The following is a 26,862-nucleotide window of genomic DNA, read 5'->3' on the forward strand; positions in this document are numbered from 1 at the left end:
CTGACCCAGGAGTTCCTTCTATATTAGAACCAAAAACAAAGAGCTTATACAGTGGCTTCATCCAGTAAAGAGACCAAACTGGTGGAAATAATGCAAACTTAGGAAGTAAAAGAAAATTGCAAAGCGAGGAAATAATGGCCAGTAGCTTCTGGAATATCTAACCAGCCTGATCAAAAAGCAGAGGGTGTGACTCGCACAAAAGTAGAGAATTCTATTTTTGGAAAGTCTAAACTCCACAGAGTTGAACGGATCAATAAAAATCACTACAACACTTCTGTAAATGTTACATTTCATAAGGGTTTTACATCTTGATTGTAATTTTCAAGATTTACATGCAGTTTGTCAACACACTGTCATAAGTCATTCCTGCCAACACTCACTTTTGCTAACTCACCACAGTGTCCTTGACACGCTTACCAAAAAGAATCCTAAAGTGATGTACATGTTCATGTCACCTCTAATTAACCATCTCTGGTGGTGTCGCTGGTTCAATTCCCTGACAAGCTTCCATCAGGGACTCTGGGAGCAGGGCTGAGCACAGGAAGCTGAACGATAGGTGATGGATGATGTAATATTTGAAATCGACTTGAGGAACCGCACGCTTGGTACAGTCTCATTTCGGAGTTGAAATGCATTTCCCATTCATAGACTTGATTAAGGGAAAGAGAATAGTTTAATTAAGAATGTCAGTCATTCTGATTGTCCCTCTTTAATAATCGTGTCACTACTCCAGGCGTGGTTTCAATACAATTGAATGTGGTTCCAAACACATTTTAAACTTATGTTTATTGCATTTTGTTCAATATTTTCCTTAAGCTCCACTGAGTTTCTGACTACTTGGTGATTAAATCACTAATAGGCTCTGAAATAGGGCTTACATTCTTTACTGAAGAAATGTTACATCTTTACCTGTCCTATATATATGCAGTTAACATTTCAAAATCCACTATAAATTCTTGTTTACTCTTTGAATAGCAGTCAGAATAAACAGCCAGCATGTTCTAATAGGAAAAAGAATTTAAGTTATTGGTTACACCTGTTGTGCTTTCTCTGTATTCTTTTTCAAACACCTTACCGACAGTGAATCATCTTCACTTAGTAACAGCATCCACACAATACGTTAATGTTAATAAAACAGGTGGTGATAAGATATGGTAGGAAAAAATACCTTTTTTTTCCAGAAATGGACCATTTACCGGTTAGGTAGTCGTTTTATCATTTGGAGATGAAGAGTTGGGGAAAAAATTTATTCAATGTATCTTCTCTTTGTTCTTTGTCTTTCTGTGGATGTTTTTTTGTCTACAGCAACACCTGCAGGAGTTTTATAAGAAACAGCAGGAGCAGCTTCATCTGCAGCTTCTCCAGCAACAGCATCCCGGCAAGCAGGCTAAAGAGGTAGATGCAACATCACGCATGATTCCCATGCACAAAAATTTAAAGACACGTAGGAGATATAAAGACAAACACACACACAGGGAAACAAATGTATGTCTAATTTCCACGGATATACTTTTACTTTTGAGTTCCTTTTTATCAGCCAAAACCAAAAATGTATACTTCCTGTTCCCTTTCAGGGGAAACTGACAGCTTCATGGTGATATAATCATAATATAGCATGCCTACTATTCAAGTGTGTGTTAATGAAGGGTAGTGAGTGACATCTGAATGATAACAAAATTCAAACTGTTAATTAATTTTTTCTCTGGGTGTACAAACACCTCAACAACATCAAAGTTACAGTGTTTGACTCTCATAAATCTCACTGAGATGCAGCAGGTTGACAGACATGGCGCTGTTCCATTCCTCTTACCGAAGACAAGCGAGACACCTCAAGCACATTTGCATAAGACTGTTGATGCTGAACCTTGTGAATCCGTGCAGGGCCACCTCCAGAAAACAGTGGAAGTATTTAAATTGATATGAAAGAAAGAATGCACCACCTAAACACACACACACCCTTTCTTTTTCTTTGCCTCCATGATGCACCTCTCGGTGTCTCCTCAATCAGCCCATTATGCTGCCCTCAACAGGAAGTCGCAACCGACCTCCCGGCGGCTTTGTTTCTGTTTGGATTTGAGAATAGAGTTTTTCAGTGGCCTTGCCGTCAAATATGGAATAGAAATTGCCCCTTTATTTCTCTGGAGGCACGCCGGAAGGTTGCAAGGGAAGGGAGCAAACTGTCTCCCTCCGTCAGTCCATTATGCAGCCTGTTTTCCAGTGAGTGCATCTCAAGTTGTGCCTCTCCTATGCACCGTTCACTCAATCATCTGAATATTTCAAAACGGCAAAACCTACTGGTATGTGTCCATTCACCTCGGCTGACAAAGAGAGCAGTAATGAGAGAGACAGCCAGGAGGCCTGTAGTAATTCTGGAGGAGCTGCAGTGATCCTCAGCTTAGGTGGGAAAACTTTAAGTTATTCACTCCAAATCTAGCCTATATGGAAGAGCGGCAGGAAGAAAGAGATTATATATTGGGGTGGTATTTTGTTTTAGCACACACAGGCAATATACCAAACTACTCCTGCTTACAATTGTCCCCAAGTTTGTCTTGGTTTTTTGCCGAAAATCTTGGGGTGTTTCCTGTAGACTTAGTTGGACTTCACACTGCACTGAGCCAGACAAACCAAACCCTTTGAGCAACTTGTTTACTCTTTCGCCTGTGGTGGTGCTGAAATGAAAACGAAGATGACCCTTGAAGAAGACACTGACCTCAAATTCCTTCTTCACAAAATGTATACAAAAATGGAGAAGTGTCAGTTTTTAGCAGTTGTTGGGTTTGTCTTTTGTCTTTGGCAAAAGACCAATAACCAATTCTCCCGTAACCTTAAGACACCGCAGTCCGCTTCCTGCTTTTCAAGTGGTCTCTGATCTTGTTGGCATTCACATGTCCATTCAAACTGCACCAGAGTTCACTTCAATCTAAACTAGACCAAGGTTTGTAGGCACATCTGAGGTCGATGTTGTGGTCCACGTCAGAGTTCACTTTCACTTTCACATCTCTGCATATAAACTGGATGTTCTAGGCAAGCAAACTAGAGTTGGATTAAAGCAGACTAAACAGGGCCACTGTGAATGCATCCTTACCTAATCTTTAATTGTAAAATAAAAAATAAAAAAAAGCTCAAGGGGGTTTGAATACTTTTGCATGGCAATTTCAAGTTTGATACATCCCATCTTGCTTTGTGTGTCACCACAGTCTGTCTGGCTTGGCGATAAACGACTTACTGAGGAGACTCGAGTGTACAGGGGGTTTGGGAGCAGTGGTGGCATGCTACATGTGCGCTTGAGACCGTGCATCCAAATGCACAAGGAGCCTGTAAACCTCTCATTCTTTCTGCTCCCTCCGGTCAAATAAGCTGTAGCAGAGCATCAGTGAAGGCGAGACAATTAACTATTGAGGATGGTGGGGAAAGGATTATACCAGAGGCTTAGTATCATGCACAATCAGAAGCTACACACACTGACAGCCTCACTTTTGTGAGGAGATAACAGCACTTTGGTACAGCCCAAAAACCAGGAGGGAAGACTTAAGTGTGAGCAGACAGAGAGCGAGGACCTGCAAGGAAGAAGCAAAGAGGCATAGCTAAGGTCACGGAAAAGGCGAAGGAGATTTCTCCAAATGGCAAGCCAATGTCTTCTGCTCTCTCAGCTGTTAATTCCTCCATAATTTTCACTCCCTCCTCTTCCTCCATGCTCCCCTCTTGCTCCTCGCCCTCCTCCTCCTCCCCCTCCTCGTCCTCTCTATAGCAACAGCAGCAGCAGCAGCAGCAGCAGCAGCTGGCCGCCCAGCAGCTCGTCTTCCAGCAGCAGCTCCTGCAGATGCAGCAGCTCCAGCAGCAGCAGCACCTGCTTAACATGCAGCGGCAGGGCCTGCTCTCGCTGCCCGGGCCCGCTCCAGGCCAGGCCGCCCTGCCCGGACAGACCCTGCCCCCACCAGGTAAGGCGGTTGCGTCCGTTCGGAGCACATGACTTCCTGTTGTTTGTTTGCAAGTATAAGTGCTGTCTTTCCCTCTTCTGTCTCTCTCCCATGTCTTAGTTGTTGTAATTGGTATGCACATGTAATCCTGTTGCGTTATCTTTAAGTGTGTCTGTCTGCCTGCCTCTCATTGGTATGCTCCCCTACCATCCAATTTGTCCTTAACTCTGCACATGAATGTTTTGTTTAGTCGTCCATTCTTCCTCCTTGTCTTTATTGCTCTCTTTGTCTACCTCTGTCTCTCTTAGCTCTGCAAGTGTTTGTGTTTACTGTTTTCCATCTTTGTCTTTATTCCCCCGCTCCTCTTCCTATCAGTGCTTGTTGTTGTTGTTGTTTACTACCTCTATTGAGATGAATGAAAAGCACAAACACAGAGGGAGAGTGGCGAACAGACTCCATTTTCTTCCAGCCGGATCAAGTAAACACTCCTGTTTGTTGTTTACCATTGAAATGGCGGAGACGGAAAACAACAGGCAGGAAAGTGTTTGACGAGATCACAGGAGTGAATTTATAGTAGTGAGTTTCCACACTGAAATAGAAAACCTTGTTTGCCTCAAGGTGGAACTGGCAACTATTCTGTGTATTCAATGTTTCTCTTTTTACACAAGTGAGCTGTTTTCCAGTTAAAGTCAATACCTGACTGCAGAAAGATTAGAGTGGTTTAGAGCTTTTCAGCAGTGAACCTTCTCCAAAGTTAGGGTTTTCAGCACACTCACTATTTACTGCAACTTCTCCCTCCTCTTGGGTGTCTACAGGTGGCCTGAGCCCCGCAGAACTCCAGCAGCTGTGGAAGGACGTGACTGGAGGTGGCGGCGGCGGTCACACCATGGAGGACAACGGCATCAAACACAGCAGCGGCGGAGGCAGCATCGGCAGCGCCAACACCGGGACCGGCGTGGTCAGCAGCGGTTTAGACCTCTCCACCAACAACTCCACTTCAACTACCTCCTCCTCCAATCCTGCCAAAGCATCGCCGCCCATATCGCACCACGCCATCACCAACGGACAGTCGCCCATCCTCAACCACAGACGAGAGCGGGAAAGGGAGCGCGAGAGGTAGAGGAAAGAAGCCATCAGGCTGCCTTTTAGAGATAATGGCAGAGCACAACAAGCTGCTTGATGTTGTTGTGCGGAAACTCGAGGGAAAACAAGATGTTTTGTTTATTTATTCAATTGTTTATTAGTGTCTCACTGATATTCAAGCACAAAATAAAAGCCTTTTGCTCCCAGGGGAGCTTCTGAACAAACTTAGCTAGCACACATATATCAAACGCGGGGAGTAGAAGCCATCCAGGCAGGCACACTTACACTTATAACAAACCTCTCTGGCAGACAAGACAAGGTAACCCCCTTGTACATTAAGTATTTAGTGCTTTGTCTCTCTTTTTTTCCTCTTTTGAAAATTACCTTCCTTGCTTGCTTGTCATGTAAACAGAATATGTGATGCCTTGAGTGGCGTTTCTAGGATGTTTATCCTTGTGATGGCGTCTTTTATAAATGCACCCAGCACCGAAACACTGGCTGTTCACATATCTGCCTATCTGGGCCATGCATTATTCAAAGGCTTTTCTTGGGCGATATTATAATAAGGACTAAGGATGGAGATGTGTGTGTGCGTGTGTCTGCGTGTGTGTGGATGCTTGGTGGAGACTTGCAGTAGACGTGGAAGTGCTGTGTAATTGGTTTAAAGTAGATGCTATCTCTGCAGTCCCACTAAAAGTAGGCTGGGAGGAGGAAAGAAAAAAAGGAGACAGAAAAGAAGAGAGAGAAAGTAAATGAGAAGGCCAGGAAGAAAGGAAAACGTCTGCTTGTGTCCCTAGGGGGTTTGTGGTGCCTCGCAATGATCGAACAAGGAGTATTGTCAGGAGCGCTGCTTACTAACACGCCACGGATCGATGTGGGGGAAGCCCCTTTGCAAAAACGCAGCGTGAGTTCTGCCAGGGCTTTCGACCACACACATGCACAGGCATAACCTGTTCACACACTCTCCCTCGTGTTTCCATGAGCACACTTACACACCAGTGCCAAGCCTAAAGGTTAAACTGTCATCTTTAATAGGATGTGCTGTCTAGGCAGGGTCGTAACTTATTTGGGTGCCATTTGAAAAACGCCAGAACACCCTTGTCCTCAAAGAACATAAGTTACACAGTGTATTAATCTCCTGATGAAAATTATATGGCTGTCTGGATTTTTAATGTTTACTCGAAAGCCTGCACCCCTCCTCCCCGATAATGGATTTACAAGATGGAGCGTTGGCTGCAGCTCCAACTCATTCTGGATTTCCATGGGGGGTGGAGGGAGGGAATGTTCTTCACACATAAGTCACCACTGTCTATGAGTTCATGCTGGAAGATCTAGGATGTGACTTGCTTCTAACCTTTTTTTGTTTGTTTTTTTTTTTGTTTTTTTGCTGTCATGACTAATTTTTTCTGCCTTGGTCAAAAAGCAAAAACTTTGAAAAGCTGAATAATTTGACTTCTTATGCCTTATACATTGCTCCATTTTTCTCTTCTGTTTGATCTGCCTCCAGCTCACTTCACGAAGAAAGCGGAGGAACGCACCCCCTGTACGGTCATGGTGTGTGCAAGTGGCCCGGCTGTGAAAACATGTGTGAGGACTTTGGACAGTTTTTGAAGTAAGAACTTTTTCTCTGACAATGTGGTGCTGGTTGCAAATCTCTTCTTATTTCTCTTGATTAGTAGTCAAGAAAATACTCCCACTTTTCAACAATTTGCCACATTGCAACCTAAAGACCAATGGTGAGTCAAATTGATACCAGGTGCAAAACCGTCACAAGCACCCACATTTGGACATCACAGATCTGTCCCGATGTAACGTAATGAAGATTCTGGTTGTAATGTGACAAAAGTTTAAAAAAAACAACAACAAAAAACAGTTAAATTGATGTTGCCATGTTTTATTTTTAGTGATGCACATCGAAGCTGTCCCTTTGGTTCCCACTCTCTCAGTGGCCTTACTCTTAAACCCTTCCTGTCTTTCTACAGGACATATTCTGACCTCTAGACAGCTAGCTGACAGGGTTCTGCTCCTCCAAAGCATGACTCAAACCAACTCTGATCCATAACAAATTTTCTGCGCAGCGTGGAGGGACCTGATAGGTTTGTGAGGAAAAAAAACAAAAAAAAAACGTCAAAAGCTAATGGCAGCTCGCACGGCCGCACACTTACCTCGACAACAAAGGGGCCCCATTCACTGTTGTCATGGTGCAGGCGCTGGAGCAAATGAACTCTTCATGCTCCATCAACAATTTAGTTAATTAGCTCATTTGTAATTGGCCGGCTTTGTTGCCAGGATGTTAGTGAGGGGACATCAAAGGAAGAAGGTGTTTGCAGCGCTGCCGATTACAGGTTATCACATTGCCACTCACCGAGAGCCTCTCTCCCTCCCTGTATCCCTGACTCCCCGCTCTCACACAGAGAAGAAAAGAAAGGGAAAGCTTTAATTTGAATATTCTAATTAGATTTGTAATTAACTGTGAAATAACGATCTGGTGAGTGTTTTTCATGGGCTGTAAATGTCCATGTGAATTCTCATAAACTCCCCCAAATCAGGACAATGTATCCACTTATTTTCCCAGTCATGCAATTCTCTGCAGTATTGACTGTAATAAGGTGCGGAAAGCTAGGAGACGTAAAAAAAAGAAAGGAAAAGAAAACTAGAATGTAGGATTTGGGTCAAGCTTTTGCTAACGCTACAGCATCTTCTGAATTACTGCCAGGAGGAGTATCTGTGGATTGAAATGATTCCAATAAACAGTGTTTTCAAGTCTTTCAAAGACACTTGCAGGCAGCAGATTAGACTCCGTTTTCACACGCTGTCGAAGCAAATAACAAAGTTAAAAGAGTTGTAATTGACAGCAGCGGCTTGCAATATAATGGACACGAGTAGATGTTACTGCAGCAGCAGAAGGAAGTGTTTGCTTATATTCTTTGGAAAATGCGAGACGTACATGTCAGAATTAATATACAGAGAATCTTTGCATTCATGTCACAGCCACATTGTCATTTTATGTGGTAGACTAAAACAAAGCAGGACGTAGTTGTAGCGTGGAATAAAATGTGTACATTTAAAATGTTTTTACGGATAAATATCGGAACTTAAAAGATTTGGGTCACTTCAACATGCGCACATACAGTATGTTTCCCTATACTATTCCATTGCTGCTCTGCTTACTCATTTTTGTTGTGTCTGGTATATTTAGGGTTGTACTTCACCAAACTTCCAAGTGTTTCACTTCTTCTAACATGTCCCCTCGCAGGATTGTTCTTTCTTTTTAACTCTGCAAAGCTTTCCTGTCCCTGTGAAAGGAAATCGTGACGCTACCACCATGTTTGTGTTGCAGTGTTAGTTTTCCACCACACAGGGTTATGTGTGTGGGCTAAAAAGCTGTATGTCAGTCATATGTAACCAGAACACATTCTGCCCTCAAAATGACTTATTACAAACTGCAAAGGTGGTTTCCACATACTTTCCTTCACTTCAAAACAAATGATCTCAGTCTGTCACATCACATCTAACTAAAAGAAGTTAACGGGCATATTGACAAAATGTGAAACATGAAATGGTATATGAATACTTAGATTCTTGAAAGTCATTCTTACGAAACACCGGATTGTGGTGCACACTGCAGGACTACGCATGATGTAGTCCGGGTAAAGCAGTTTGCCTTGCAGCTTTGGTAAGGGATGCACCTGTGATCCAGCAAGACTGCAGGGGATTAGCAGGTTTTCTGGAATCATATCCCATCACCTAAGCACACTCACTTAATGGAAGACATCACTTTATTTCTTTTGGTAACGTATGCTCTGTTCGCACACAAACACCCACTAGTCTGTGTGCTTTAAGGATGCTGCGGGTAGGTAGATTAGCTGGTCACTTCAGTCAGGCTTGGAGACCCACTGTAAAAGATGTGCACAAATGCTGGATACAGTAAGCTGGTAAGCTTCTGTGAAATGATGCGTGCTTTTAAAGTCAAACCAGAGGAGCCAGAAAGACAGGTGGCGAGAAAACAGTTGGATTTCAAAGTGAAAAACAGGTGCGCAGGTTGGCAGACGGTTTTGTAAGAACATTTTCCAGAACATCGCCTGTTATGGAATTTCTGTCTTGGCTGAGTCCCGCACACAAAACTGTACGGTAAAACCCAGCCAGCACAAGAAAGCAGACGGCAACAAAGAAGGCAGGCTCGTCATTAGAACAAAGATGGCTGCTCTGTGCCGTGCCTTGGAGCAGTCATTGTAGGTGTCAGAGGGAGTCCTTTCATGTTTCAGGAGATGCCATTTGACTGCACACACACACCGATGCGCCCGTGCACGCACGCACGGGCGCAGTTTAAACGGGGTTACATAAAGCGGATGTCAGATTTAGATGACAGCTTAGATGTTGGTACTTCAGTGGAAGGAGGGGGCCACGTTTGTTGGGAAGGGGTTGGGGAGAGACCCAAGTCAAGCTGCCGCCTCGTAGCTCGCTGCAGGAGCTCGGCTCAGCAGCAGTGACACGTTTAGTCATCTATTGTTTTGTTGCATGAAGAAACTTGTCAAGATCAGCATTTAGTGGCTCCTTGGCGCGCTTTAAAGTGTTCTCACCTGGAAAATGTAGCCGCAAGGTGGCATGGCACCCTGAATTAGCTCTGTGAAGTTCAAAATGAAATAATATCTGTGGGAATATTTCTTGAGTGACTGGGTGTTTTGGTTTGCGGGCGTATTTATGTTAGTTACACGACAAAGAGGGCTGAGACACGACAAGGCATTGAGGTTGGGTGGAAGGTTTTTTTGGGGTTTTTTTTGCAAGCAGCCTTTGGTGAAAATAATAGGAAACAAAATTGTAGTTAAAAAGATCAGCTTAATAATGTGGGAATTGAAGCCAAAGGATAAATGGTTTTCCAAGATTGCTGGACTAGTAAAAGGTGCTTGAAAAAAATGTAAAATGTAAAAGTACCTTTTCAGCAAGATGTATTAAGTCTATAATTTTAAAAAAACTACCACTTCCATTGGCAAATAATTTTACTTTTGACATGGAAAAAAGTCTTGTTATAAGTGAAATACTCTGCCGATGGAACTAGCACTTTTTAATCAATATTAAGGAATTATTGACTTAAAACAAGCTCGTAAATCTTGCTGAGAAGTTACTTTAAGCTAGTTTTGTCTTTTTTCAAATCTACTAAGATATTTCCACTAAACACTAGCCCAAAACTACTTGGTGAGATTTTGGAGTTTTACATTGTGCACCTCTTGTATTGTGACAAAATGTGAAAAGGTCCAAGGCAAATGAAGCATTTTGAAAGGCACTCGTACATTTCTGAAGGCATTTCATATATACAGTAATGTTACTTCATAAGTTTTCAAAGCTATAGTTCCACCTTTGCACAAACCGATAGTAGCAACCCCCAACCAGCTCTGCCAGAGTTCTGTCACCGTTCTGCTCTCCTTATTAGTGGCAGCAAGCCAGGCTCTGTTAAAATGGCAAGCTCAGCCGCTAACCTGAACGCTGGTGTTTGTAACCCGCTACTAATTAAACCCACAAGGCAGCAGCCAAATGTCTTTGTCTTTATATAATGTACACATATGCACATTGTTGAGGCAGGCATTTGCTTTAGTGGGTTTTCCCAGCCCCTACATGGTGAAGCTTTGCTCCACCCTACCAAGACCTTTAAAAGGCAGGGCACCACCACCAAATGGTGACAGAGTTCATGAAAGAGACTGTGTGTAAGCATGCTTTGTTCTAAAGCACTTATTTTTTAGAAGTGTACTGCTGAATCGGTGTTAGTGTGTCATTTACAGACAGCTCAACTTTCTCTACTGGGCCTTTGTAGCCCCTGATGATACACACAAACAATTATCACAAGTGTACAGTCCATATATACTGACTTGAATAGATTTATTATTGGGCCGTTAGTGGACTTTGATGGCCTATACATATTCATGTTTTCAGCTATGGGAGAAAAAAAAATCCTTCAAGATCTTTTGTTCTGCTCTCTTTAAGACAAACCGCAGGTTCTAACAAAACAAAGGATCGTTTTTGAGATTTAAAAACAACAGCTGTGTCTCCCTCAGTGTCTATTTTTACATCTTTTTGTTTTAATATTTAGTGTCATGTGTTCAGAAGTCTTTGCCTTGGCCATCTTTCCTCTCCAGTTTTCCATTATTCATGCCTGATGATGGGGGGGGACTTATTTTCTATTATATATACATATATATATATATATATATATATATATATATATATATATATATATATATATATATATATATATATATATATATATATGTTTTACTTCTTGATATTTATGTTTAGCTGCAACTATCTCTCAAATACATGGTTTATTAAAGGATAATACATTTTTATATCAGGCTACTAGTAAGGCAAATAAAGAGGCACTTTATATTTGGAGTAAGGTGGGCTATTAAAAGTGCACACCACACTTTTCAGATTTTTTAAAATGTATTTTTCTTCTGTTAGAAATATTTGTTTCCCTTCATTCTTGTTTTCTTTTGAAATCATTGTTTAAAATCCTAAAATTGTTTAGAATCACCATTATCAAGGTGAGGTTAAGGCCATCAGAGTAAAGGAGCTGAACACCACAGTTGGCACAATTGTTAAGAATAAATAATAATATCAGGTGAAAGACGGTGACTAAAATCATTTTTGTTGTTCAGACAGGTTAGAAACCTAAGGCGGTCTTCTTCTTCTTCCCCTTTTCACTACCTTAGATTTTCTTTTGTCATGTTCTTTTCTTCCTGTCCTGTGTGTCTGCCCACCCCCTTCTCCTTCATTTCTGTCTTTGTTTGGCATTATTAATGCTCAGCAGAACATGCTGCCATTTGAATATTTTATAAACGCACATTGTAATCTTCCTGTAATCGCCTTGCTAACTGGCCAGCAGTGAAATTGAATGTACGAAGCCCTAACTGTCTGCAGGACCGCCGTGAGGCCTTGCGCACACAAACACGTGCACACTTAACTAAACGAAGCTGCTTGCGGATGAGACGTAGACTCGATAAAAGATTTTTGCACATCTTTTTTTTTTCTTTTCTTTTTTTTTTCCCTTGTTTTGTAATGAGGTATCTTCAGGGACAGCGAGCAGCCATCTCTGTGCTTTTGAAGCAGCTGTAATTCATGACACACACCATACATCAAGTGCATAAGATAGCATTATGGGCAGTGAAATGAAAAGGGTATTTGCAACATTAGTTCCCTCATCCTGCGAGGGACGTGATTAAATGATTAATGAAATGCCCCCCCCACCCCGTCCGCCCTTTTTTTTTGCATGCGTGTTCTGAAACAGCAATTAGGCACAGAGCTGGTGGAAATCCACCAGTCCTGTCCCTCACGCACTTTTCTCTCTACCTCTGCTTGTATTTTTTTTAATACCACCTCATTCTTGATTTATAATGAAACATTTCAGAGCATTAAAACCTGAAATGGTTAGGGGAAGCAAAGGCAGGGACGAGATGAAACGGTTTTTAAGCGTGTTCAGTGTTAATTGAAAGGTACAGGACTATTGTGATTACAAATGTTCTGCCCGGCTTCTGATTGACAGGCCAAGAGAAAGCAGCTCAATGAGTTGTCTTGTTTTTGCGCTTTGCAGATAAACAAGAAGAGATGTGGGGGACGGGGATGTGGGGGGGGGGGGGGGGGAGCGGAGAATAATATGTGCTGGAAGTGTGTGTTCGCGATAATGTAAGCAAGCGTGTGTTTTCAGATAAAGCGAATGCCAGAGAGGAAGAGATTTTGTACTCCCTCTAATGCACTGGAGGCTGTGCTGTAAATGATCATTGAAGGGTCTGCAAGCTAACCTATAATTACTGCAGATAAAGTGGCAGCTCTGGCATTTCATAAGCATGTCTCCTCAAAGCTTTGCTTTGTGAGTTTGTCTCCAATGATCATTTAGATAGAGGCTCATTACCCAGCATCACAACACTTTAGGAACCCTTTTTCCACCACATATTTGCGCTACCGCGTACTTGTGTCTGGAATAGAGGTCTATCTTAATGGTTGAGTTTTTTTGTGTGTGTGTCCTACAGATGAAATCCAATCGAGACAAAAACCTTCATTGACTGTTATGGCTGTCTGGCCGCCTTTTTTCCTTCTAATGAGGCGAACACACCAGATACGTTTAATATGTCTGTGGCACAATAATGCACCTTCAACTGAAGAGCCGCCTTTGTGTGTCAAATGTTGCCCGTGTTAAATTGTGTGTATTGTTTTCAATAAATTAGGGGGACAAAACCATTCTGCTGGGCCAGCACGTTTTATTCTTAGAAGAAAGCAGCTTTCAGGGTGTCACTGAAGCCCCTCCCAAACCCTGCTGCCACCACCACCACCACTACCGTCATCTAAACTGGCACAGACCTATTGTCATGTTAAAAATGGTGCCTCACACCATCCATGTTACTGCTAATTACTTCATTTCAAATAGGAACAATGGGTTCTAACTGGGATCCTATAGGTAATTGTCGCTGTATGGAAATTATAAAAACAGAAGTTGATACTGTAATTATAATCCACCACAATTTTCGTCAAGGTAAACCGAGTTCTCACAGCTGTACCACGGGAAACCTTTAAAAAAGTCTGTAAACTCCTTGAACATTTTCACGTTTTTCAGGTTTCAACCAAAACCTTCAGTGGTGAAAGGTGGAAAGAAAGGTTTTCAAACATGTTGTTTTAAATAAAAATGTGGGAAAAGTGCAATGTGTTTATTTTTTAACCTCCTTTTATTTTGATACTCATAATTACAATCCTGCCCATGCAATGCGCTTCAGAGATCACTGAATTTGTGTAATTGTGAGGGCCAAAGAAGTTTGTCAGAGAATATTAGTGAACAAACAGCATTATGAAAGCAACATTAGGTTGCAAAACAACATCCCAAAATCTATATGAGATGACTGCAAACAATGTGTGGTGGAAAGCTGAAAGTACATGCCAGCCTGAATATATTATAACTGTGAAACATGGTGGAGGCAGAAACATGCTGTGGGGATACTTTTCTTGCTGATCAGAGTTGAGTGGCTGATGGATGAAAGCTGAATACAGGGCAATACCCAAATAGACCGTAAACATTCAAACATACGTACAATCTTTTTTAATATATCAGTGTGAAATTACAATATGGATGTCTTTTTGTCCTTTCAGGCACCTAAACAGCGAGCATGCCCTCGATGACAGAAGCACAGCCCAGTGTAGAGTCCAAATGCAAGTTGTACAGCAACTTGAAATACAAGTAAGTTTCTTCATTTTAAGCTAGTAATAATGTCTCAATGGCGTAAATTCACATGGTCGTATTTTTTTTTTTTTTTTTACATTAGTGTAGCCACGACTCCAGCAGTCAAAACTTTATTTTGTGAAACTTACACAAGTAGGAGAAAAGGCCACATTGTGGTTTGCTTAATACTTCCAGACAAGCAGGACCTGCTGAATTCAACAAAGCCACTAAACAAAGGAATCCTCGGGCCTTACAACGAAAGCCATTATGGCTGTTTTAATTGAATTAAGCCCATGCTTTATTTTCTCTGCTGCTTCCGTCTTTTTTTCCTCCTTCTTTTTCTTTCCAATTAATAGCAAGCGCATCTCTCCCAGTCTGCTGTGTTAATTAACTGCACTTTGCACCTGAAGAAAGCTCAAAAGGAGGGAACTATTTTCAGTAGGTGGAGCGTGACCTTATTAAGAAGTCATGTTGGATAGATAATGAGAGTGCTGATTGAGTGACATTATTACTCAGCACTGCAGATGAGCGCCGCTCTGCCTTTAGAAACAAATAAAGACAGGGGCGAACAAATGTTTCGGCACCCTTGGCAAAGATGTCTAATAATAATAATTTTAAAAAAGTATAATAAATTCTCGTTTTATTGTAGTAGTACAATATCATGCAAAAAGTTGAAAAAATTTGCCTTTAACATAAATGTTTTATTCCATGAAAAGCAAGAAGTTGATTTTGTAGAATCATCAGTGGCACGATTGTTGCTACATCTGCTTTTTAACAATAGCATTATGTAGTGCTCTCCTATAGCTTTTAATAAGATGTACTGGACTCTTCTAGTTCACCAGAATTTGAATTTATCTCTAAGATTTTAAGAATATATGTTGAGCCCTTTGGTTACTCAATTTTCTGCTTTGCTACAGTCCTTGAAAGTCATCAAACTTAAGAACTTTTACTCAATTTTAAATGTTTTTATTGCAAATTGTTGCCATCCCAGTGTGATTACGTTGTAGGTCTTGTTCTTTTTGCACTCTTTTGCTCCTCCACTCTGTAGCCCCATCATCTCTGTTTCTTTTCACCACCATACCCATCACTTGTAATGAGGCCCAGCTCTGCGTGCGTGTGTGTTATTAAGGGGCGGGAGGTTTTCCGCCTTTCACAAGGTCCGGTCCCTGTCACTCCAGGTGAATTAGATTGATGATGAGCACCGGCTGGGGCCACTAACTGGACCGGGGAGGCGGGGCCGCCTGGCACCTTGTTTGGGAGACCCCTTCACCTCTTGGCAGCTGCTGGCTGCGTTCCATCCCCCTAACAGTGTCCACAGGACTTTGAGCAGACACTCAGGACCACCTAATTTATGAGCCAACCACCTTGTTACTGTCAAAGCCTTCGCTGACCTAAATTCGGATATTGACAAAAAGATGAAATGCTATTTGTTTTGCCTGACCTGGCTCTGTTCTCCCCTTACTTCCTTCCTTTCCTCCTTCTTTCCTTTCCTCTTTAATCCACCCTAATGCACTCTCTCCTCTCCTTCTTTCTTAACAGCTTTCTAAAGAACGTGAGCGTCTTCAGGCGATGATGACCCACTTGCACATGCGGCCCTCAGAGCCCAAGTCATCTCCCAAACCAGTGAGTGCATATTGCTCTGCCTCCCGTAAACACGCTTGCCTCCGATCGCCGAAAATGAACAGTTTAAGCGGGCGGCAGAAGATGAAAGGGAGGCGAATGGGATTTGTAATACACAGTTACATGTGCTCCTTATCGCTTTTTGTGCATTGTGAGAGGACAATAGAGTTTGGGAGTGTATTAGATGGCAGAGCGGCGGAGTCCTCAGCTAAAACGGCGGGAGTAATTTCCTTGTGATAGCTATAATAGGGCAAAACAACCTGTTGGCTCCCGATGATTGTTTGGCTCGGTGGCCGAAGAAGCGCTCAGAAGTGGAATGAGAGGAGAGAAGATGTGTCATTTTGACAACAAACAGCAGAAAATAACAGCTCAGTGTCGGAGACTGTGGGATGTTGACATGAAGCTAAAATTGACCACAGGAGAATAAAACAGAAAAAGAAAAAGTGATTTCAGCCTGGCCTTTTTTCTCCTTTCCCTTAAATGGAACGCTTATGAAAGCGTCTTATCCAAGCGATATTTGAATTTTATATCCCGATCATACATTTTGGCAAACACTGTACCCCCCCCCCCCCCCTCAATTTTAGGAGTCTTGAAATATGAGACATCAAAACATTGTTAGCGTTTTAATGCTGCTTAGTAAGTGCCTACGTTCAATTGAATCATTTTCCCAATCATCTCTCATCATAGAATGTAGACGATCATAAGATAGCATAATTATTCCATAATTCCACCAGAAATCAAACCCTTTTTATTATTCCGAGTCCCCTTCTTTTACTCTATGTCTGTGTAGCACTTTTTTTTATATCATCTTTAAAACTCCAGCAGCTTGGCGCCAGCTCGTCCAATAAAGAATTTTCAGCTTCTAATCCGTGCCCGAATATGAATGAATGATGCTAATGAAGTATTGCATTACATAAAGCTCACATGAAAGAGCAGCTAATTGCATTTGATGGTGGGGGTAATTCAGACCAAATTCCTAAACGAACAGTTAAGTCATTAGATTTTTCTAAGACCTCCCTACTTTTTAAAGTCTGACAAGATAAAGATTTGATTGGGGGATGTTGGAATAGAAATAGTATAGATGTTATGAATGTTTGTGCTTTGCAAAGATATTAAAACACATTCCAATTTGTTTTAATTGGATAGAATGTAGGAGAGGCACCACTATTGGTGCATAAATGCAAAGGATCAAGTAGAAAAGCAGTCAAGAACCCTAGATGACTTTGGAGGAGCTGCAGGTATTCACAGCTGTCATAGCAACTCTGCCTTTTATAGAAGAGTGAACAAAAGAAAACCAAAGTTTAAAAGTTGACAAATGAAGCCATTAGCAGTTTGCCACCATCCATATAGGGAATACGGTTGTCATCTGGTAGAAAGTGCTCTGATTAGACGAAAACCAGTTTGAAGCAACAAAAGACTGGATTTCGATCAAACATTGATGTTGTAGATCAACAGAACTAAATCCAATTGTGGCAACACTTCAAAGTAGCTTACAAACATTTTCTAATTTAATCTTCCTATTTATGCCAAAATCAATGGGTAGACATTTCAGCCTCTAGATGTAAACGTCACCCAAAAGATCTGCAGCTCTGACATCTTGTGAGACGTATGTTCAACTTCTCCAGAGTCCCGTCTCTGGAGGGCTGAACACAAATGCATGCCACACTTCACATGTGCTATTTTGCACTGTGCTACTTTGACAATGCACTGTCATCGCATAAACCAGGTACAAAGTGTAAACTTTCTTTACCCAGGACAGAATTAGCTTATTAATACGCCTCTCCATTGCCAGAGTCTCTCTAACTTGACATTTTATCATATTTTTCAACACTAGCAGCAAATGACCCCGAATGCTTTTTCCTTTTTTCTTTTTTGCTTTGCCCCCTCTCCATCTCCCAGAGCCTTTGGCTCCCACACTGCTTCCCATCTTTCAAGTCGCCTTCAATTCAGAGATCTCAATGTGGACGCATTCCACTCGTAGGCTCACAATTAAGGCAATTTGGTTTGAATATGTAACGACGTCATTACCATTCCAGCTAAATTAGCGCAGGGACTAAAAGGTCAGCGAGGAATTTTCCAGTCGGTTAGAGCCTCTCATATGAGATTTGGGAAGCAAGTACAGAAGCAGCGGACAAGTCGGACGGCTACCGCGATCGTCACTCGCTCACTGCGCGGCGGAAGAGACAAAGATTCACAGAAGAGAGTGTTTATGTCCACAGTGACCATCTAGCCGTCCACGCGGATTTGCTTCTCATGGGAAAGAACTTTGACTTTCTAAACTTTCTTCTGCACTGGAAGTCACTTTGAGTTAGGGCTTTTAAGACCCTCCTTTTTGTAATAAAAAGTTGTTGATTTAAAGTTCCGCCAATGCAAGCGTTGGTGCAGCAGTAAATTTAAACTGCCAAGCTATCAAGCGATGCTTTTAATAGAATTATACCCTCTTTTCATGTGCAGCAAATCCTTTTGCCATCAGTATTCTATGACCTCAGGGTTTGTGGGATATTCTGACCAGGAGGCAACTCTCTAAATCCTCACATCAAAGCAGTCAGGAATGTTGCTGTCGGTGGGAATGAGCCTAGTAAAGTCAGTGAGATCTGGCCGCGGAGAAGTAGTTTTCTTTTTTTTTTTCAGCTTCAAACTTTTAACACTATTGTATTACTCAATTAAGATCTAAACCTAATCCCAGACTGAATTTTGCAACCTAAGCATGAGAAAACAACCAAGAGGACTTGTCATTGCCATAGTTTATTATTTATCTTCAGCACACATTGAGATATTTTAACTAAAGTTTCAAAATCAATATAATGGTATTAATGCCTAGCAAATGTCTTCTTATCTATTGAACTGTGTCAAATTACAACCACATTTTGTATATTGGGATGCAAATAAAAGTGAAAGGTGAGGATCTCAATCCCACAGCACTCTACTGCCACTATCACTTGTTCAGGGTGTCCGTTTTCTCTCCCATGCACATCCTCCCTGCACTTTTTATAGACTTTAGATGCTTTTACACTTTGATTAAATGATAGGTCTCAAAGACTTTGAAAACTACATAAAAATAAAAACACCTGAATACCTTGTCAAAGGCGCTATTGAATACTTAGTTAACAGTGTATTTTAAGAGGCATTTATATGCCAAAATCGTTTAGATTTCCAAAAGATATCTGTCACTATCAAGAAGGTTATATCCATCATTTCACAAGGGAGAGATAACCTGTGTTTAGGGGCTCGTTTCTTCACTGTTTAAGAACGATGAGTGTTTGTAGTGTGGTGAGATAGCCGGGGAGGGAGTGAGAGAGGCAGAGTGTGATAAATAGAGAGATAAGGAGAGATGGGGCTGGGATAACATGGAGGCTGATCGTTGGATAATCTTGAACAGCGTGCTCTAATTAGAATTCTTATGACACAATTTGGTGGTTGTAATTAGTGGAGATGGGCTGGCTCCTCTCCACAAGCCTTGTTAGTGGAAACACAGCTGTGTTAGAGAGGAGCGGCGCAGACGCTCAAATCTGTCAGGGAAACCACAAAACGATGCCTTCCGCCTCCCCCTTTCACCCACATTTACGTGTGTGTGTGTGTGTGTGTGTGTGTGTGTCTCTTTCCCACATCATGAGTCATGACTCGCGTTTCGTTTTCTCCCCGCCGCAGCTCAACTTGGTGTCGAGCGTCACTATGTCGAAGAACCTGCCCTCGACGTCGCCCCCAAACTTACCTCAGACCCCCACAACGCCCACAGCCCCCATCACACCCATGGCGGCCATGCCACAGGTGCCGTCAGTACTGGGAGGGGCCAACGTCCCCAGCATGGGAGCCATGCGCAGGCGCCACTCGGACAAATACTCCATGCCTTTGTCGTCGGGTAGGACCAACTACTCAGCACTGCACACAGCACCACTTCACTCAGATCAAACTGGCAGCCAGGATGTGTTTTTGCGCGTTCTAAACCGTGAAGTTTCCCACTTTTTGTCATGTTACATCCAAAACTTTTGATATACTGTATGTCATTGGGATTTTGTGTGATAGACTAACATAAAGTTATGTGTGATTATAAAGTGGCAGGAAAATTAATGGTTTGCACTTTATTTTATTTTTTTACCAGTAAAAGTTTCTTTCTCTCATTTCTAGTCACCACTTCTGAGTTATTATTTTGCAGAGCCATTTTTCTCTGTACTGTCAAAAATATTACAAAAGCAGTGAATTACATTTATTTGTAATCTACCCTCTTTACACTGGTACCCCTCAATAAAAACCTTCTACTTCACAATTATTTACTACTTTGGTTTGGTCAATTTTATAAAATACACTTAAAACATGGCAGTAGCAGCTTTATGCTACAGGGATGCTTCTCTTTAGTATCAATGGGGAAGCTGATCAAGGTGATGGTTGGTTGTAACATGACAAAAATGTGCAAAAGTTCTACGGTAGAAGTATTCTTGCAAGGCCTCGCAGTTATTTAACTTAATAACTGAATAAAATTGACTTTTGTTTCATTTTAACGGAGTTTTAATTTAAAATTTAATCACTGCTGAAACAGAAAATTACAGCCATGCCTCAACGCTAAGTGCAATTAATAGTTTGAAACACATCTCACATCTCAGATGTACACAATCACAAAGGCGTGTTTGAGAAGTCTGTTAGGTTTATAAAAGCAAGCCTATATTTAATCACTCTAAATGTAAACAGACAAGAACTTCCTCTGTGCATAAATATTGCATGAATGTTAATTAAGTTCAAATAATGGTGGAAAAATACAATATTTATTACATTAGGACATCCCATGTATTAAGCTTTTGCATTTTAAACGACCCGTCTTTGATGTTTATATTTACGCGTTTAGTGTGAAGAAGCATAAATTATTCAACTTCACCCTAACTAACTACACGGATCTCATATATGGATGTGTAAGCGTTTAATGTCTCTCACGAGAGAGATTAATTAAAAATGCATTTTGTTAGACATGGAAAGTGCTGATTTGATGTGCCCTCCCTTTCAACCCGCCCCACCCTCTTTGTCCAACATCATTCCCCCTGCCTCACCCCCACACCCATCCTCACCCCCTCCCCAGTATTAATTTGATGAAACCTTGAACAAATTCAGCACCTAAAGGTATCAAATTTGCCAATTATTTCAGGTGGTGACACAGTATTTATTTTTCCAGAGATTGCCCCAAACTACGAGTTTTATAAGAATGCAGATGTTAGGCCGCCATTCACTTACGCAACCCTCATAAGACAGGTGAGTGGGAAATAAATTAACTTTCGCCTGATTAGATTTGAATTAATTGCTCCACCTTCTCTTGGCTTTGTCACTCTCAACCGAGCCCGGCGTGATCGTTGTTTGGTGTCATTTTAGGCTATCATGGACTCCGCAGACATGCAGCTAACGCTTAACGAAATCTACAGCTGGTTCACGCGCACGTTCGCGTACTTCCGGCGCAACGCTGCAACCTGGAAGGTAATCCTGCTCTGCACTTTGCTCCCTACGAGTGCAAAACGTGAAAATGGCTTGAATTATTCCTCAGCACTTCTCCATTCTGTTTTCTTCTTATTTATTTTTCCACCACAGCGCCTTTTCTGTTTAGAAATGACAGCTGGAAGAATCATTCCCCCCGCCCCCCACGTATCGTTTTCTAATTTGGTGCAATTAATAGCGGAGGCCCGGTGTAGAGAGGAGAGGGCTTTGACGCCCTAATTATACAGCAGCCACTCCATCATCAGCACCTTTTGTTAAGAGATACACCCCTCCTCCTGGTCCTGAAACCACCTTCTCTCGCGTATCACTGGTTAATTGTGAGGAAGGGTGGCTGGTTTGCCCGTTAACCAGCTCTCTGGCGCACAAATGCATAAACTGACTCCTAGAAAAGGGGTTAACTGAAGCAGGGAGGATGGGAGGGGTGCAGAAAGTGAGAATAGGCCTGTCATGGAGGCAAGCACTCTTTATTTACTTGCACAAAAGGACCCCATTTGTATGTCTGTCGCTACAACTTTATGGTCCTGTCTGGCTGCACAAAGATGGTGAAAAATGTCCGTCCCGCAGAACGCGTTTTCAGCCAGGAGTGTGTCTGCGTGCTGATAAAGGAATCCCAGCCAGAATCTTCAACGTTCCCTTTCCGTGTCATCTGTTTTTTGTTTTGTTTTTCCCCCTTCCTTTCTTTTAGCCTTTGTGGCTGCACAGAGAGGACTGGAGGGAAAAACTCCCAACAGCCGCTCATCAGCATGCAAGATGTGTTGCGGCACTAGATTTAGCAAAGTGAATTAATTTGGATTTGGGATGCAAATGAGCACACGGGTGTGTGATCGCCAATCCGAGGGGGGCACGCGTAGAGATCAGCGCCCTTTTCCAGTGTGTTAGGTACAGTAGCGCACCACGTTTTGCTGCGTAAGACTGTTTTGACAGGGTATGTCTTTTGCCGTGGAAAACATCAGAGCCTCTGCTGGTTTAAAACCGGTTTCACCGGCCGTTTCCCCCCCAAAACGAGTCCCATTGTTCCAGTGACTTTAAAAACGTCTCCAGGTGATCTATTTACATCTGCAGCCCCACGACTCCCTTTGTAAGCATTAGCAGGGTGATCAGCGATGGGCTTCTCATTTGATTAACAGAGTGAATGTGGGTTTTTTTGTAAGTATTGAGAGCAAAAAGAAATGAAAGGTAGTTTAATATCACAGCTTCGTCTCATCTCAAAAGAGGGATCTGCCCCCCACCCTATCCCACTTTCCCTTTCTCTCTCTTTTCTCTCACCCAGAAGCTTATTAGTTCTAACTATATAGCATGCATAATAAAACTGCTCATTTGCTCATTAATATTAAAATTATCATATTCAGAGCCATGGGCATTAAGATCAATCAAATCATGGGATTTTCAGGTCAGATGCAAGATCTGCTTATGAGGTTTTTTTTGAATTCCTTTCGTTTGCAGAAAGAGCTGTACACACCAAGCTAAGGGGAGATGATAAATATAAGAGACAGGGATATTAAAGCCGGGGTTATTATTTGTAGGGCTTGATGCATGCTTTAATCATGCTTATGTGGTCATATAATTTTCTTTCTAGAGTTTTTTTTTTCCTCCTCGGGTTTTAATTCATGCACAAATTCTGCTGTTTTTAATTTTTAAGACGGCAAATTCAAAATGTGAAACGGAAAGAAGAATATTTGGACATCTTAGATGTCTAACCCTCTCGCCAACACACATATTGGCCTCGTCTCACACAATGATACCAGGCCTTCTGGGAGACAGTTTCTTTTTTCTTTCAGTACTGTCATCTTTAAAGCGATGTGTCCATTAAGAGCTCTGCTTTTCTGGAGCAGGAAGGGTTACTGACATCACCATTATCAAGGCCGGCATTACCACTTCTGTCACCACCATAAGCCATTCGCTATGCTGATTACCTCCTTTTAGCCTACTTACTCTGATTGATATGTACTGTGTGCAGGACTTGTAAGAGCATTCACTCTCACTCAATTTTTACTAATTAAATCAATGGTGCGTGAATGTTAAGAATTTCTTCAAAATGTAAAAAAAAAAAAAAAATCAATTTCCAGGCCCTTTTCTTTTTTTCCCTTTTCTTCATGATGGAAAATGAATGAATATGATTTGTTTTACCTCATCCTGCCTGACCTGCGCTCGTCTTTTTCTCTCTCTGCAGAACGCCGTTCGCCACAACCTGAGTCTTCACAAGTGCTTTGTGCGCGTCGAAAACGTGAAGGGGGCGGTGTGGACGGTGGACGAGGTGGAGTACCAGAAACGCAGGTCGCAGAAGATCACAGGGTAAGGGCAGCGCCACTTACCTTCTCCCATGCAAAGGTGCTAATATTTCTTGAAGGTTTTCACACATTGCCACAGACTTTAATGTAATATGAGTGATTTTATGGGGTGGCCCAAAACATAATTGTGAAACGAAAGGAATAAAACAAGTTGAGTTTTTGTCTGAACTAACCACATTATTCCACAGTTGTTGTGTCCAAATCAGACTTCTTATGGCTCTTCCATAATGTTGTTCAATGCATGCCATATAATTGTAAATTACACAATATTGGGCATTACTCGTCTAAACATTTCTCCGTCGGCATTGGATTTTATTTCAGGGTTTCTGAGTAAATGGGTTTTATTACAATTGGACGCCACACCTTTCAGATTCTTATTTTAAGAAAGAAATGTAAAACCTTACAAAGTTTCCGACCAAATGACAAAACCCCAATTATGTCGTAGTGTGGCAGTTTATGGATATTTTCAAAACTAGAGTTTGTGATATAAATGTGTGAAACTCCAAAGAAAATGTGGATTAATTTAAATAGTTTGCAAAGTTTGACAATTATATTACAGTGTGCCATTTCCCTAAAATTACCAGGGCAAGTGAATCTCTCTGCAAGGCACTGCAAACTATGTTACAAAGACGAGGTCAAGCATTGCATTATCAACATTTACATATGAATTTGTTTTTTGTTTTGTTGTTGTTGTTTTTTTCCTCAGAAGTCCATCTCTCGTGAAGAACCTTCCCTCCAGTCTTGGCTACGGAACGGCGCTAAACGCCAGCTTACAGGTAGAACTCCACATCAGTTCCTGCATTTAGCATAAAGCGGAAGCATTATTCTTTTTTTCCCTTTTCTCTCCTTTCTCACACGCTTCCTCCACTCCTCCCTTCTTCCTTCCACCTTTAGACCCAGAAGGCCACCCTGTGGTCAAACCGAGCAGAATGTCTTCCCTCCCTCTCCCCGCTCTCCTCCCCTTTCTCCCAGTTTGTTGCAGCCACCTTAGATTGATTGTGGCATGTGCAAATGCAGGGGCATGTGCATTAATATTTATCTAAGCTGTCATAAATGATTTGGCTTCATAGTGTACGCCAGCGAGGTGCTCATGGCAAAAACTTTAAAAATTTAATCACTGTATATAACTTTAATGCGTAGCAGGCTAAAGTGTCAGGAGTTTTTATTATTTTGAGGTAAAGTTTTTGGGAGCCTTTATTATTATTATTTTATTAATACATAACCACTCCACACAAAGGCATTTGAATGGCAGTTACTGGGAGGTAATCTGCAAGCTTTCCACACATGGGAAAGATTTCTTGCAACATAATAAGAGAAGGATATTGTATTTTAGTAATTGCCATGGTAAATCATTTTATTCCCTCAGCTGTCTCTTTTTTCACTCTTCACACTGCTTCTCAGCCACTAAATACCTTCTGTCTTTGCAAGCCATTTATTCACCCAACATTTCATGTAATTATGCCTCATATGCTTCTCATATTTCTTGCTTCTTAATAGTCACACGTCCCTCATTCTTTACCTTTACCCTCACCAGGCCGTGCCCTCTTCTCTCTCTCTCTCTCTCTCTCTCATTCTCGTTCCTTTTTTTTCTCCGTCTCTGCAGGCTGCTCTGGCGGAGACCTCCCTGCCGTTGCTGGGGACCCCCGGCCTCATGAGCAGCGCCGCGGGGCCAATGGGCGGCAGCTGCCATGGCCTGCTTGGTGGTGACCCGTCCGGACCGACTGGCGGCAGCCCGCCCGGACTGTTGGGAGGGAGTCCGCCGGGTTTGTTGGGGATCAGCCCGCCAGGAACGCTGAGCTGCAGCCCCCCGACCATGTTGCAGTCTGCCCACGAGGAGCTCAACGGCTCACTCGACCACCTGGACACCAACGGACACAGCAGTCCTGGATATTCCCCTTCAGTACACATGTGAGTAGAGGAAAAGAAATTGCCACAACTGTTTAGTTTTGCACTCTTAAGAATCCTCCACAGGGATATCCATGTGCTTTTTCACATTTACTTAAGAACCACAAAGTATTTAATGAAGTTTCCTGTTTAGATTGACAGAACGCAAAGCATGATTGGTTTCAAATCAAAGCTTGAAGAGTGCAGCATGCATTGAGGAGACTAGAAAAACTTCAGCAATAGACAAAAAAAATAATCAATTCACAATCTAAAAATGGAAAAGAAACATGGCTGCAAAACCTACTAGGAAGTGACCTAGCAGCCACTTGGTCCATGATAACAAAAGGAGTTCAGAGATTGTCTGTTGACAACTATTATTGATCTTTTCCACAAATTTGAACTTTTGACTGGGTGAAAACAAAAAGGGAAAAAAAGCATTAAGAATTCCCTTTTGCAGTTCTACGCCCTGATAAAATGAGACTAAGATTGGACTTTGTGGACTACATCCAAAATGATCTCTGTGGCAGAAAGCTGACACTGCATGTCTGTCCACTCGGAACAGTCCATCCCCCCGTATAAGGCATGGTGATGGCAGGATTATGCTGTGGGGATATTTTCCTGAGCAAGGATGGGAGATCTGGTCAGAAACAAAGTCGAATGAAGTCAAATACAAGACAATCCTGAAATAAAAACATAAGAGCTTGCAAACCCTTGAGACTGAGCAGAGGTTCTACAAAGTATTAACCAAAGAGGGGCGCTCCGGTGGCGCATGTACTCATGTAAGGCTCACGGGTTCGAGTCCTGACCTATTGACCTTTGTCGAATGTCTTCCCTATCCATCATAACTCACTATCCTGTTAATGCACTCTAGTGGTCAGATAAAGACCACTAGAGCCAAAAAATCCTTAAAAAGAAAATTTCTTACATTTGACATTGAAAGCAGTAAAGCATGTACCTTTCTTGGCTAATATGGCAGAATTAGAAACAGTTCGATGGGGAAACTTACTTCTGCAAGGAACTGCTTTTCAACCTTGTAACATTAACAGTATGACTTTATAAAGATATGTGTAGACTAAATTGCACTGTAACCACCAAGATAAATCTCCTCTCGCCCACAGTGCTAAATACGTACAAAATATTTAAATAAATAAATGTTGCGTTTAAATGCTTTGGAATTTTTTACAGCGATAAAAGCGTGCCAATTTCCACCTTACAGATCTGTAAGTGTTCTTGTTTGATAATGCAAGCTGAAGCTGCCTTTCCCACTTCCATGCGCCCACCTCCTGCTCTATGTTGCTCTAATTGTCTGACATTTAACCCCCTGAATCAGTGTCTGTTTAGTTGGCACCGACCTCGGGGCAGAGCTCAATTTGTATGCTGGATTGCATTGTGAGCAGACTTT

General features: G+C 41.9%; 1 protein-coding gene across 10 annotated transcripts in view; it reads left to right on the forward strand.

Moving 5' to 3' along the window:
• The window catches only part of foxp2 (forkhead box P2), a 114,578-nt gene that overhangs the window by 79,392 nt on the left and 8,324 nt on the right, over nucleotides 1-26,862 (forward strand). For 9 of the 10 annotated variants that reach the window (XM_023350078.1, XM_023350077.1, XM_023350079.1 and 6 more), the window contains 12 exons: nucleotides 1,306-1,395; nucleotides 3,749-3,938; nucleotides 4,733-5,033; nucleotides 6,508-6,612; nucleotides 14,127-14,214; nucleotides 15,736-15,819; nucleotides 19,465-19,675; nucleotides 20,948-21,051; nucleotides 21,169-21,270; nucleotides 23,459-23,580; nucleotides 24,283-24,352; nucleotides 25,180-25,484. In XM_023350078.1, the coding sequence (XP_023205846.1) occupies nucleotides 1,306-1,395; nucleotides 3,749-3,938; nucleotides 4,733-5,033; nucleotides 6,508-6,612; nucleotides 14,127-14,214; nucleotides 15,736-15,819; nucleotides 19,465-19,675; nucleotides 20,948-21,051; nucleotides 21,169-21,270; nucleotides 23,459-23,580; nucleotides 24,283-24,352; nucleotides 25,180-25,484 (1,772 nt within the window). The remainder of the gene's footprint in view (nucleotides 1-1,305; nucleotides 1,396-3,748; nucleotides 3,939-4,732; nucleotides 5,034-6,507; nucleotides 6,613-14,126; nucleotides 14,215-15,735; nucleotides 15,820-19,464; nucleotides 19,676-20,947; nucleotides 21,052-21,168; nucleotides 21,271-23,458; nucleotides 23,581-24,282; nucleotides 24,353-25,179; nucleotides 25,485-26,862) is intronic. The other variant, XM_023350085.1, reaches the window with a different exon arrangement.

Source organism: Xiphophorus maculatus, chromosome 17, assembly GCF_002775205.1.
Source record: "Xiphophorus maculatus strain JP 163 A chromosome 17, X_maculatus-5.0-male, whole genome shotgun sequence".
NCBI classification, from domain to species: Eukaryota; Metazoa; Chordata; class Actinopteri; order Cyprinodontiformes; family Poeciliidae; genus Xiphophorus; species Xiphophorus maculatus.